The sequence below is a fragment of the Trachinotus anak genome, unplaced genomic scaffold, assembly GCF_046630095.1.
Source record: "Trachinotus anak isolate AG129_WGS33_773 ecotype Australia unplaced genomic scaffold, CSIRO_AGI_Tana_v1 ptg000024l, whole genome shotgun sequence".
Classification (NCBI taxonomy): Eukaryota; Metazoa; Chordata; class Actinopteri; order Carangiformes; family Carangidae; genus Trachinotus; species Trachinotus anak.
In genome coordinates, this window is record NW_027273875.1 from 5,542,612 (window position 1) to 5,556,925 (window position 14,314).

General features: G+C 39.9%; 1 protein-coding gene across 2 annotated transcripts; it reads right to left on the reverse strand.

Moving 5' to 3' along the window:
- Positions 1 to 69: 69 nt before the first annotated feature.
- slc47a1 (solute carrier family 47 member 1) lies at positions 70 to 14,189 on the reverse strand. Of its 2 annotated transcripts, XM_071460737.1 has the most exons (18): positions 14,054 to 14,189; positions 11,735 to 11,991; positions 11,236 to 11,337; positions 8,853 to 8,921; positions 8,621 to 8,769; positions 8,053 to 8,095; positions 7,281 to 7,325; positions 6,388 to 6,485; positions 5,657 to 5,754; positions 5,376 to 5,489; positions 4,730 to 4,797; positions 4,117 to 4,225; positions 3,779 to 3,854; positions 3,631 to 3,700; positions 3,358 to 3,490; positions 1,661 to 1,755; positions 1,184 to 1,288; positions 70 to 1,043 (listed from the first exon to the last, which is right to left on the reverse strand). In XM_071460737.1, the coding sequence occupies exons 2-18, from the start codon at positions 11,945 to 11,947 to the stop codon at positions 687 to 689; spliced, it is 1,944 nt and encodes a 647-aa protein (XP_071316838.1). In that variant the 5' UTR covers positions 11,948 to 11,991; positions 14,054 to 14,189; the 3' UTR covers positions 70 to 686. The 2 variants fall into 2 exon arrangements, with proteins under 2 accessions (XP_071316838.1, XP_071316837.1); XM_071460736.1 differs by lacking the exon at positions 14,054 to 14,189 and having other exon boundaries at positions 11,735 to 12,276.
- Between the last annotated feature and the right edge of the window lie 125 nt (positions 14,190 to 14,314).

A 14,314-nucleotide genomic window follows, 5' to 3' on the forward strand; every position in this document is an offset into this window, starting at 1 on the left:
TGATTAGAGTACACAGTACATTATATTATTGACACCGGATACACAGTAAAAAAAAAAAAAAAAATTAAAAAAACTAGCTTATTATTTCTTAATCACCTCTGTCCTGAAGATGTCAGGACAATGATAAAGGAAGACAATGCAGCGCATATAAAGCCTACACATATAATGCATTACATATTTACATGTATACATGTAAATTTTACCTCAGATATTTACAGTCAAGTTAAAACACGAGAAAATGATTGAAGGTCAGTAAGAAAAAAGATATGTGTCACAGTGCAATATGTAAATCAAGACAAGAATAGGTTCAAAAATCAAAAGCTATCAGTGGAAAAACATCTGTTCCTTAATGCCCACGTGGTCTCAGTGAAGGATTTGTAATATGTGAAGGCTGAGCAGGTTAAAACATTATCTTTGTAACAAGACCTTTGTTCATTCTGCCAGTCTCAGTCTCTTTTGATATATTGCTTCAGCTATCTGTGGATTTGCTCAGCAATGCAGCACTGAGACATCTTTGTCTCCATGCAAGATAGAGGGAGTCGGCCATGTCAGGCTGTAGTTTTACAAAATAAAGAACCACGTTTATCAGAAGGAATTCAAACACTTTTCTCTCCAGGAATAAAATAGTCCGTGAATGACAACTGTGTTCGGCCACTAGGTGTCTACATTCAGAGGTCAAAGATAGCTCAGAGGTTTGGGGTCAGGTCCAGAGGAGCTGATGGTGTAGGAGTGGAGGTGTAGTTCAGGGTGAAGTTGGTTCTGCTCTGAGTGGAGGGCTCTGGTGCAGGGAAAGCAATGTGGAAAGCGACTCCTATGGCCAAAATAAGAACTGAAACCAAGAACGCGAGTCCCCGGCGCAATATCAGCTGAGTGACCGAAAGCAGCGCTTGAGGTTTGGTGTTGGCAGTATCAACATCCCCCTCAGTGCCTCCTGCGTTACGGTTGTTGCCCTCAGCCTCATAACCTGCTTTCAGTTCCTGATCCTGGTTGTTGACTGGACTGTAGCCATCTGCTTTACGAACCTCTTCACTGTCCAACTGGGCCTTGAGGGTGCAAAGATGCTGCTGTTAATCAGTGTGTGAGTAGCTCAAAGTATGATTTAAAAAAAAAAAAAAAAAGGATACACAAAGAAGTGAGAAAAGTCTGTTTAACTACACAGCACATACTCTACATATGCACTTACTGTGTTAGGGCAGTCAGAGACATCAGGCACCATCGCTTCATTCAGCATTGTACTCACAGGACGCTTTGGTATCACTACCACTTTCTTTCCAGCTCGCAGCTGAGCCTGAAAACACATAAGTGAGATTCAAGAAACACACACAAAAAAACAGGTATATCTTTATTCATGTAGAAAAAAAACCTGCATGAGATTTCAGATTTATTTAGTTTTTATTTATTTATTTGCATTGCAAAAGCCTTTATTAAGTTGTATTAATTTGTGGCATGTTAGAGAAAAGAGGCAAAAGAAAACACAACAAAAGAGGACTTGATTAACATGAATGTTGTTGAGAAACTGAAACAAAACAAAAACTTTAAATTCAAAGTCTAAATGCAGTTAGTATAAGGAAAGGAGAACATTACAGCAGAAAATTAATTTGATAATACCATTTACATTCTTGTCCTCAGTCCTTTTTGGAAAGGTTTAAGAAGATCCTACCTTTTGTGTGACTTTCTTCCAATTCAGTTTGAAGATTAGAACAAGAAGGAAACTCGTCTGAAGGACAAGACATATAAGGATACCCAGCCACCAGCCTAACAGGAGAGACACAAATACACACACTTTAAACAAAGATCGACGGTGGTGTTCACCTCATACACACTGTAAAAAAAAATAGATAACAAATAAAAGTAATTATAATCATAATATTTTGTTGAAAAAAAAAAAAGTCTACAGTACAGCCTTGCTAGCAATTGAAGCTGTACTCAGGCACAGGAGCACTGAGCTACATGCTGACATCGGCATGCTCACAGTGACATCATTAACATGCTTATGTTTAGCAGGGAATATTTACCACGTTCAACATCTTAGTTTAGTTTAGTTTAGTTTAACGTGTTAGCATGCTGACGTGTTGCTAAGCAGCATTAAAAGTGAGGTTGATGCTATTATTATTAGCTTTGTGACTATATAACAGCAAGTGTTGGAAGAATTAATTTGTGACTTCATGACGACGCTGGATGAGAAGTAAGGAGGGAAGGGAACATAAGTCTGCACCAAGTTTCATGGAAATCCAGATAATAGTTGTTAAGATATTTCAGTCTGGACCAAAGTGGTAGATTGACCAAATAACTCTGATCTCATATTGCATATCTGAATGTTAAATCAGAGCCGCACTTACACTATTATTACACTCTGAACTGCTCTGAAAGTCCTTAAATCAACTATTACCATTAGAAACTGGATTAATTCAATCCACTCTAAATAGTGTCACATCAAACCTATTTCCAGCTACACAATTAGGTTGCTTGTCACAAAATTCCTCGTGGAACAAGCGCGAAGATACACACCTCACAAGGTCAGAGCTTTGATGCACATTGGGTGAATGTGTGTGCGTGTGAGCATGCATGCACATTTATCAATACATGCACACTTTGAGTGGACAGCAAAGAGCACCACTCTGGCAGGGGGTAAATGACAGGCAGCGGGGAAGGAAATTAAGGAATGGCTGGTGCAGCAGGACACAGTGGGTTTGTAGGCTTAACTAATGAACCTGGATTTAAATATAGACACACTACCTTCGGTGCTGGTGCTGATCATTGGACAACACAAGAAATATGTATGACCAAGTCAAAGTCTGTGGTGTTGTACAAGAAAATGGACACAACTCACTGATAACTGACAGCTGTGGAATTTGTGAACAAAATATTGTTCAAGGTCAGGGTCCCACTATGCTCTCCAAGTTAACATAAATTAGTGTTTGACCTTTGGTACATTGGCTTGTTTACACTGATATGAGTTTACCTCAAAGGAGCAGTCATGGTTAGATCAAACATGAGATTAAATGTACAATCTTAACTGCGAGAGCAAGCACAACCATGTTGTTACACACAATGCGTTCAAATGAACATCATTGTATATAGTACACATTGGGCTTGCGAAGTAGCATGCCGTGGTGATTGTAGACTAAAAAGTTCTTTCATAATGTTTCAGTAAAATCCATAATTGAAAAATAAAATATCCCATAGCAAAGAATTGTATTTCAAACAGCTGGATTGTAAACAGTTTCTGATGTATAATTGGAAGTCAAAAAAAACATTGGTGTAAGATCATAGGAATAACACAGTGTATGTATTTCATTTTCATTTTTAGCTTGTTTGCAGAAACATTCAGAGATGGAGTGGAATTAACAGTGTTACCTAATATTCTGAGCTTGGCAGCAAACATCAGAGCTACTCCCACTGGCAGACCGATGCAGTAGTAACTCACCAGGTGGGACAAGGCGGCAATTTTCTGCATCCCAGATCCTATAAGAATCCCTGAGCAGATACACTGAAAACACACACAGATTGAAACAAAGAAAACAGACATTTACTCGACAACAGAAACAAACAGCTTTGTGTGTACTATTCAACATGAGTGCTCAGTGTAAAATCAGACAAGACCATTTGTTGTGTTCTGTGATAACATACCAGAAGTGCATCAAAGAATTGTACAAATATGTAGACTGTGAGGTTCCTTGAGACAAGCTCCACAATGTTGCTACAGACAGTAGAAGATCATCAGAGACAGTTGCTTTCACATAGTACAGGAATGAATGTTTTTTGGTGTGAAACTCACTTATCAGAGGTAAATATGTAGCCGATGACGGACTTACAGCCAGTAAGGACGATACCCTGGAGCACAGAAAGCACTCCTATAGCACAGACATTACATAGTGGATAAGACCCGTCTTCCAGATTCATGCAAATATTAAACAAATTTGAAAATAAAGTTGTGTTTATGTATTTTGCTAGTCCTTACACTATCCACACATACTCTTTACCCAGAGTTTAACACATTAATTCAAAGTGGCAAACACCTACAGTACATCAGAGGTGTCTGTTATACATTGGAAATTAATACACATGCCCATGGTATAAATTGTATTAATCATCTATGTATGTGTGTCTTCATACCTGATAGAACCAGGGCCACCTTGCAGGTGACTATGGCCCTGGCAGTGTTCCCTGCCCCCAAAGCATTACCAACACGAACACAGGCAGCTACATGGACACCAAGAGGGAACTGCAAGGACCACATATTACTTTTTGGTACCAGTTACACATTCAGTTAAGATTTTAGAAAATACGCTTATTCTTTTACTGTCTGAGAGTTTGAAGAAGATTAAAAACACTGACATTTTTGAGGATGACATTCAAAGCTGGAGCCTGGAGGCATTTAGCTTAGCTTAGCATAAAAACTGGAAGTAGTTTAGCCAGTTTAGCCAGTTAGCCAGTGTATCTCCAACATTCAAAAATAAACCTACTTGCATCTTTAACACACAAGTTGTTTCACGCATTACATCCATAACACAAACAGTGTTAGGAGGAGCTGTGTGCTGTAAATTATTTTTCTTGAGTGCAGAGTTTTAAGCTAAGCTAAACTAATTGCCTCCTGAATCTATGAATCTCATGAGTGTTTTTATCTTCTTATCTACGGTGAATAAATGCATTACAAAAATACTGAATTATTGTTCTATAATAATAATATGTACATAAATCATTAAATGGACGAATAGGTGATGCATACCATATATATTATGCTTCCTATTTCCACCAACACATGCTGGGCAGCAAGATCCACCTCGCCAAGTACACCTGATAGGATAGAGGTCAGATTCAGGAATATACAAAGATTTTCTCACCATGACTAAAAGCTACACCAAGAAAAACAGTAAGGAAACTGAGGGAAAAGACGTTATGAGACCAGATTTTTTTACATGGCACACATTTAGTACTTTACGATCATTCTCTTGATTACCCCGGTAGGGGGGAAGCGTCCATATCCATATGCAGAATTTTGTTTGGGTACGTAAGAACGAATTCATGGTGTCACAGTTACTGGAGATTGAGGCTAAATTTGATTTGGGCTAAAAAGAAAGCTGTATTTCTATTACAAGTAGCAAACAGGTTTGTTTTAATTGTTTTAATAATCAGTGGAGTATGTTTCTAAATGCTCTATAGATTTTAAAGTCACTATGTGTCTAAGTTTTATTTGTCTTTATTTGTCTTTAAAATGATGCTGCTGAAGTTTTTTTAAAAATTAGACAATCCTGGACAAACTTTTGGTACAATATTTTTTTATACATCCAAAGCCAAAATGCTTGATTTCTTTCAATGAGTTGAAAGAAATTTAAAGAAAACATCAAGTGTGTAAAAAATACTCTAACACTCACCTGCAAGGAAACCCCCGATCTCCCAGATCCACCATTCAAAGCAGACCATGAATGCACTGGGGGTAGCCAGCTTCATATATGAGCCCCATTCCTGCAAACAGTCAGTGGACCAGCCTGCAGAAAGTTTCACACACAACCATCCTCAATATGGTCTATAGGACGTCAGATTACTTAAGACAACACTGCTTACATGCATCATTTGCCTTTTAGACGAGATGAGTAGAAGAATTCCTGATGTGGTTGTTCAGCCTTTGATTTTCACATTTGTGTGTATATCTCACCTCCCCATGTCTGCCGATGGAGCTTCTTCCATTTGATGTAGCCAAATAACAGCAGGCAGATGGTGATCTGAGAGAGGCTGTTAGCAATTGCGGATCCACTGCAAACACACACAAGGAAAAATCTTTATATACTGGTGAGATGTCTGGTGATGGTCTACTTCAACTGTGACTCCATCCCTCTCTCTTGGCAAAGACGGGGAAGGATTTCACACCGAGGGGTCAGAGTAGGTCATCATCGAGACAGTTATCGTGGTTTGAGCATACTTGATATCTAAAGGTCTGACCAAAGAAAACTAGAAGGAATCCATGCTTGATATGGGAGAGGAGGCACAGACCACAGAGGCCTGATTGGCTAGGTCAATTGCATGTTATATCAGATGTTTGTCCAGCTGGATTGGGATCAACTCCTGTCAGAGTTCTCCCTTCTTTTTTTTTTTTACCCTATTCTGCCTCACTCTCTAAATAAAGTGCAAAGATAATAAACATCAGTGTACAGCAGACTCTATTTTAACAAAAAAACGAATCATTCTTTCTCAGATAGATTAACTTAACTCCTGACTATTCATCAGCCCCCAGCCCTCTCCTGTCCGGACGACAGTGAAATAATCAGAGGAAAGAAAGAGAGTTTCTCTGCTTCAAATGCTAAAGGGGCATATCAAGTGTATTTTATTGGTCATGGCACTTATCAAGTGACACAAAAAATGAACTGAGAAGCAACATGACACACTTACGTGACACCCGCCTTGAGGTTGAAGATTAAGATGTAGTTGACCCCCAAGTTTAAAATATTTGCTGCTAATGCTGTGTACATCTGAGGCAAAATAATCCCCTGCGAAACAAAAAAGACAGCCACAATCAACTAATCCGTAGGACCAACATTCAAACTGCACGAATATGATTTATTCAAGTTACAGACAATTTAGACAATGTAAAACTTCATTTTCACTTTTTCCCCCGCAGCAAATTCAGGAGAAGGACAACACAACGAGGCTACAGCCCGCCATCATGCTAACAGCTTGGTGAGGCTGTACATTACTCATGACAGTGCATGTGTTTAGCAGGTCGAATGTTTGCCATAATCGCTATTTCAGTTTAGAGTGTTAGCATCCTAACACATACAGCTGAGGCTGATGGGAATACCAACAGATTCGCAGGCAATTAGAAATAAAGTATAGGACACATTCAAATTTTGACTTGCTGATATCACCGAAGTTATTGTACTTTATCCTGAGGGGGATGTGAATGTCAAATTTCATGGCAATCCATCCAATAGTAGAGAAATTTCACTCAAAGCTAAAAAAGTCAAATGATCATCACAGTCATAAGGATACCCAGATTTTCTGAACAAAGTTTTGTGCCAATATATTTAGCCAGAAAAAAAAAATGACCAAAAATATTATTTACAACCAATGGACTGGCAAAATGTTTTGACATGATACCTTAGCTGATGCAAACACAGTTGATCAAAACATGAGGTGAAACTTTCTCCTTTTTTTACAATGGATTGCCAGCGCTGTCTGAATTTGTTTTGGGGAGACAAACACAATGCAGTCCAATTTTTTAAGACAGGGTACCCACTGAAGCAGTGCGGGAGAAGTCCTCCTGCTTCCTCTCATGAACTTACTTGGTTTTGTAGGTAAGTAACCTGCAGCTGATGCAGGAACATGGCCTGTAGCAGGGCGAGACAATACGGGTTAGTTTATGTAATAGAGCTGGCATACCTCTCAGATTCCAGCCAGAACATAACCGTTTAGCTATTTTGTCAGTACTACTGTATATGTGACCCTATGCTACTCACGGTCAAATCGTACGTTAATATCTCAATCAAAAGAAGGAGGAAATTGGAGTGAACGCAACATGATGTACAGAGGTGGCTTACTCGTGTTGCTTTTGAATCACTACGCCATTTATACAATTTTGTTGGATTACAACCATCAGAAATTTCCAGTCTCCAAGCATTTACTGTCATCTTGATGCTTCCATTTGTCAAGAAACACCTACTGCTGATTTTATGCCGTTTACTGCAAAGATGCACCTATTTGTGGTTTTCCAGAAATGCTTTTATTTTCTGCACCAGAAAAGTCATGGAGAGAACTGAATAGAGAATGGATTTTTTTTTTTTTACACAGACAGTGAAATGACTAGCAGCAGTGGAAAATTTAATTTCATCAAGTAAATCCACCAACACAGAAAAAAATAAGATGTTTCACCATTTGTCTGCAATCATTTTGTATTTCTGCATCAATGTTGTAGTTCTGTAGATATTTCCTGCTGGCTACCTCATATTCTTAATGCAAAAAAAAGTCTTAAATTCAGGTTAATGTTGAATTTGGGTCACAGTAAACCCTTAAGTAACAGTAAACCCTTAAGTAAACACTTTCTGACAGTGCACTTACCGGAACAGCTGGTATAAATGCCATCAGGTAGAGTTGGGCAATTCTCAAGGAAAACAGAGTAATAATAATTTAGTACAGCAAACAAATAATTTACTTTCTGCTCAGTCATGCACCTGTTTTTGCAAGTCAATGTTAAAACATTAACTTTCTGCTTGGTTGCCTTAGTTCCTCTGAATAAAATTACAGGAATCTAACCATAATGTTCCACATGTAGGAAGAGTCACATAATGCTGTCTGAGGCTCCACACATAATATTCACATAACATACTGTATGTAGGAGTGCAGAAATGCTTTTATTTTATGCACCAGAAAGGGACTCTACACATAAATGCTATTTGTGGGTCTATACAAATACCTACATGTACATCAGCTACAAAACTCAACACACTAATGTGGAACGACATAATACACTGATAATATAGATGTCGGTAACACCACTGATAAAAATAACAGCCAGGGCGCTAAAGATAAACATCTAGGTTCATCTATGTTATTTTCCTTAACAGAGTGTCCTCAATAGAATTCAAGTTCTATTTAAGTGTATGAGTTTAATAAATTATGGTTCTACCTCGCCACCTCATCCTCCTGCTGCATGAGGAGTAGTAAGTTTTGAGAGTTCATGAGTAGAGCCCAGCACGGCAGACAGAACAGCAGCAGGATCAGTGCACTCCTCTGGAGAATCACTCCCACACGTTTCATGTTCTTACTGCCAAATGTCTGCAAAACACAAACAAGAAAAATGAGAATTGAATCTGATTTCATAGGTTCATAAAAAGGTGCAGATAATTTGGTTTGCTCACCTGAGAAATCAGTGTGTCAGAGGCCACAACGAAGCCATAGCCTGTTGCACATGTGGTCACATTAATGGTCTGATGGGTGGAAGAACAAATACAAACAAATCAGATAACACACACAACAAATTAGTGAGTTAATTAGTTAATTAGTAGTTAATTTTAAATACAACACACTTTAATTTGATTTCCGGATGCCCATGTTTCAAGTTGTGCTTGATGATCATGTGCTGCCATCTCATTCAGAAGCTAAAGCAATGAGTAGGAAGGGATTCTGTCTGCCCATTCTGTTTGTTACCTGCACTGAGATGTTATGGGCTTCTTTTTTAAAGGTAACAAATGATAGATATTTTTATGTTGATCACATACAGATTTTATTCTTGGCTGTAACTGTATTTGTTATTTTCATGATGCAACTCAGACTTTGCAGCAGTGAATCGACTGGACACACAGAGCATTTTGACTGGCTTATCCACTCCAGTGTCAGTGTGTCCTTCTTCTGACTATTATGATCATCTCGTGTTCTGTGCCAGGTTATTCAGGAAGAAGCTATTTCAGTTGTCCAATTTCAAGATAGAGGGCTGTACTCTGTTCATTTTCTTGTACTCAAGAAAACCGGAGACACAAGACTGATCCTGGACTTCAGCCCCTGCGGTGCGTGCAGGACAGCTGAAGAGGTTACAGCCTGGTCACTGTTTGATTTTAAAGATTGTTTAAAGATTATCTAAGTTTATTATTGTCTGTGTGGTCTCTGGGTGCAGAAGACTTCTCTCTTTTTAGGATTTTGTGGCTGAATCCAGAGAGTTTGTCATTTTTCATACAGTCCAATTTGTCCACCAAATAAAGACATTAGAGTTTACAGTCGGCTGTCAGCAAGGGCGGTAATCCAGACTCATTCACTCTATTTCAACTCTTCCAGCATTTGGGAACGTCTGTCAGAAACCAGACAAACTGCTGTTGTGGCAAAGAGGGCGTAGTGATGTTGTCCAGTCTGTTACAGCATCCAGACAGTGACCAAGTGGTGCATCAAAGCTTGTCTGTAGACGTTGTGCACCACTCCATCTCAATTCACCATTTGCAGCTATGAGGATGATTAGTGCCAAGGACTAGATCATTAGACATCTTTTGGGGTCCCATTGTGGCACAATTAAGTCCAAATATGCAGGAACCTCCATATTCTTTGTTCTGTGGAGACTGTATGGTTGTTGTACTGTAATCAGGTTTGATCTGCAGGATGTGTCAAAATCTTTTCCCAGGCCTGTACAGTCAGAACTAGATGGTAGACAAATGAGATGGAAGATCTGTCAAGTTCTCGGAATTAACACTCAATTAAATTTGCAACTGTAATGCCAAAGGATTGATACTCTCAATCTGACTGAGATTCAACATCCCAGACTGCACCTTGTTGCAGCTTTCAGCTAATTTGATTTGATTACCAGGTCCATATACTATGGTTCTCGGCCAACAGCTCTCATGATGCCCCCATGTGAACGGTGGGCACCCACTCCCAACACACATGCTAACACATGCAAACTTAATGCTATCTGCCCAGTGCCAAATGGCAGAAAGCCAAAGCAAATGGGTGTCTGGTGAAGAGTTCAACAAAAGAAGCCAGATATTTTTGCAGACCAACATGTGGCTGACGATGTCTATGTGCATCAATCATGTATGACTAAATTACATTCTCGTTATGTCCTTTTGCTCAAGCTGTCTCTGCTGTTAGTCTCATGTCATGTAAAAGAGACTTCAATCTCAGTGAAATTACCCACCTCAATGAAAACTAAACTTAAAAATGTGTGTCAATATTTAGAAAAAGATTTTCATGGTACTCCGTTTGCTGGATTAGGTTAGCCAAGGAAAGTATTTCACTTCTAATAACAGGTTTGTGCAAAATGAATTAACTTCTTTCACATTGTAACATATTATAAACAATCACTTAACTTTGTTTCACTTCTCTTTAGTGTTTTGACAGTCTGTACAAACTTATGTCTTTTTGTTTGTACAGTTGTTTGTACAGTCCATGTGACTTGCATATCAGAGTTTTGCTAAGTTCATTTGCCGGTTTGGTGTTTCATGAGCAACAGACACCGCATCACACCAATTAACGAGGAACTGCACTGTCTTAGGTGTAATACAGATACCAACACGCTGCCACCACCAACCACCAGGCACCACAGCCAATGCTAAATGTCCACTCCCCTCCTTGCACACACAAACACACAAAAGATACTCATTATGTTCCTATTATGAGCAGAGGGAGGAGCAGTAGTCATAGTAATAGCAGTTGTAACAGCATTGATACAAGAAGTAAGAGTAGTGGGGACACAAATTATATGAATTATATGTTATAACTATAAATGGTCGATATGCCAGAAAGGAGTATAGATAGTACCGCTGAGGCAAGTGCGTATCCAGCCAGTTCTGCATTGCCGATGTGACCACAGAATATGCTGATAACGAACGACAGGAGGAAGTTCAGAATCCGAGACAGCAGCTGTAGAAACAAACAGAAAGATTTGACTAATTTCCAAACAGCCCGTAATTGATCAGGTGAAGCTGATGCAGCAAATTTGCTATTAACTGGGCTCAGACAGCTTATCTGTACTCTGAAGAGTAGTGTGAAGTTACAAGGCAGTGTTGTGAAATCACCTAGCCCAAACTGTTTTGCACTAGCCTGAATGGTAGACACCCTTTTATTGCACCTTTTGCATATTGTGTATATATTTCAGAGCCAGTAACTGATTGCACAGTTAGATTACATTCTGTAGCAGTGCACATTCAACAGAAACTCTGCAGCAAATGAATACAGTTACCGAATGTATTACAGTTAAAGCCCTTTATGAATAACATGCCAATCCCCCCCACCAGCACTTCAACTTTCCCCTACTCACCAGTGGGCCTGCGAGTCGCAAGACATGGTAGAGTTCCTCTCTGTAGGCCAGTGGTATCCAGCGTCTCACCCATGCACACCGAAACAGTTTGGAGCTGATTGCTGCCACTGACTCGTCTCCCTCAGCCACTGCCGTCTTGGCAACAGAAACCCCAGCAACGGGCTCTGCACCCGACAAGGGCTGTGCAGGTTCCGGGGATCCCAGCTCCTCCATTCAAACGGTAAAAGAGGAGAGATGGGAGCGAGAAGGGAGCAGAGCTATGGGACACAGGAGGGAGGGAGAGAGGGAGGGAGTGTGGAGAGAGAGTGCAAGGGTAAGAGGGGCAGTCGGTCTATCTGGATTTAGAGGCATGCACTTCTTCTAGGTTATTGATTGAATAACTTGAGTGTGGTTTGGAAGGAAGGAGGTGAGAGAATGAATGTAGGAAAGAAGAAAAGGAAACAGAGGGAGTGACTGTCGTCACAAGGGTCAAACCGAGGCCGATGAATGTTTCATGATAGGGAGGAAATACAGCGTGTCCACAGACTTTACTGGGTATCCACTGAGTGAGTGAGTGAGTGAGGGCTTTGTGAACATGTGTCATTAACATATTTTTGTGTGTGTGTGTGTGTGTGGTCTTGCACAGCTCGGTAGTAATCTGATGAGGAATGCCTGTTTGCACAGTGTACATGAGGAGTTCTGATGGCATAAAGGCTGCAGGCTTTGATTAATTACTTGCAGGTTCTGCAGGTACGTGTTTGTGTTTGTTTGTGTGCATATGTATAAGCCACTGATCTTATCTGCCTCAGAGTGTACTTTGACCACTGACTTTATCCCGAGGGTCGCCCTCTTTATGTGGTTGACACATAAACAAACATAGAGTCACACGTGCTTACTAACCTGCCCTTTTTATACCGGACGGAGCTCTGTAACTTAAATATTTATTCAAACAGCATCTAGCCTTCAAGACGCTTAGCTCTGGCTTCTCAAAAAATACAGAATCAGGAAGCGCATGGTTAATACGCATCATTTGTAAAAGCAGCAAGGCCAAATTCAACTTCAGTCAATTTCTGTCTCAAAGTCTACATGATCAAACGCATATCGACCTTAGGTAGAGAAGTCATTAGCACAGCAGTCAGCTCACACAGTAAAGATGAAGACACTTCAGGTGTGTGTGTGTGTGTGTGTGTGTGTGTGTGATGAGTAAGAAGAGACTCCTGTGTGTCTATCTAGTATATAGGTTACGAGCTAGTCAGTTGTGCAACATCACATAAAGAGAACAGTCTTCCTCCACAAGGACGTGTGCTGCAATTGCTGCTAACCTTCGATCTTTGATCGGATTGAGCATGCTCTTGCTTTTTTAAAGAGCAGGCATGAGAAGTTGTCAAAGACTGAATATAAAGTGAACTTTAATGCTTGTAATGCATTAAAATTCACTTTTATCAAATGCAAATACATGACCAAAGAAGAGGGAAGTTTGAAGGAGCCATGACTAATACAACTGGCACTTTCTATGCCCAGTCAAAAGCACACAAGGGATTATTTTTGAGAGCAAGCATAAGACGCTGTCGCAGCTGAAAAGCAGGGTTAGCAGATACAGGCCTACTATTTTAATGAGCTTAAATGTGAGCTCCGGTTGAGTCAGGACAGAGGGAAATCTAACTCTGATTGAATAAAAGTAATAACAGCAACAATGATAAGAAGGTGTGATATAGTATATCTACTGCCTTCAAATTCAGAATCCATATCTTTATTCTAATGTACAGTTACAAAGTGGTTGCATCTAATTCTATTTGTGCATTAAATCAAGAGACATTTGAGGAGATATCCATTATTATCACACACTCCACCACAGTGATATTATCTTAAGCACATAATGGTCTGATATCAACGTCGGTAATGCTATTGAGACATTTGTGATTAAAATAGTCTATTAGCCTTTTAGACCAAAATGTCAGCAATAGCCCAGTGAATTTACCCGAGCATCATTTTTTAGAAAAACAGTCAAAAAGTCTTATGAAATGAAAACTAGGTCAAATCTGTTAAGGTGAGAGTGCAGAAACAACACACACAGCGGACAACAAATAAATAAATCTAAGAGAGGATGTAGATATAAACACACTGGAATTCTCAACCATGAAGCTCGTGTTTAAGATCATTAATTAGTCATTACTCATTGACTAACTGTGGCTGTGGAAACGTTTTTCTATTGGTCAATGCCTCTCTCTGGTGGGTGAGAGAGGGAGGGCTGTTGCAAACACACACACACACACACACACACACACCAATGATGATTTCAGTGTGTGAACTAAATAGTGGAGTCTGTGTGAAGCAGCTCACCTGTTCGCTGTGCAGAAAAGCATTCAGGTGATAAATCTATGTAAGGTCACAATGCTACGTTAATGAGGTTACCGCAGCCCCTCCTTTGGACTTAACATGTATTGATCCTGCGGGAGTGTGACGACGGCAGCTATTTAATGAAGTCAAAGAAAAGCATGCATTTGTTTGGTAGGCAGCGTCTGACAGCTCTTGAAGCCCAGAGCGTGAGAGCTGACAGCGCTCTGATCTGACAGGTGGAAGCTGGATGTCAGGAGGCGGGGC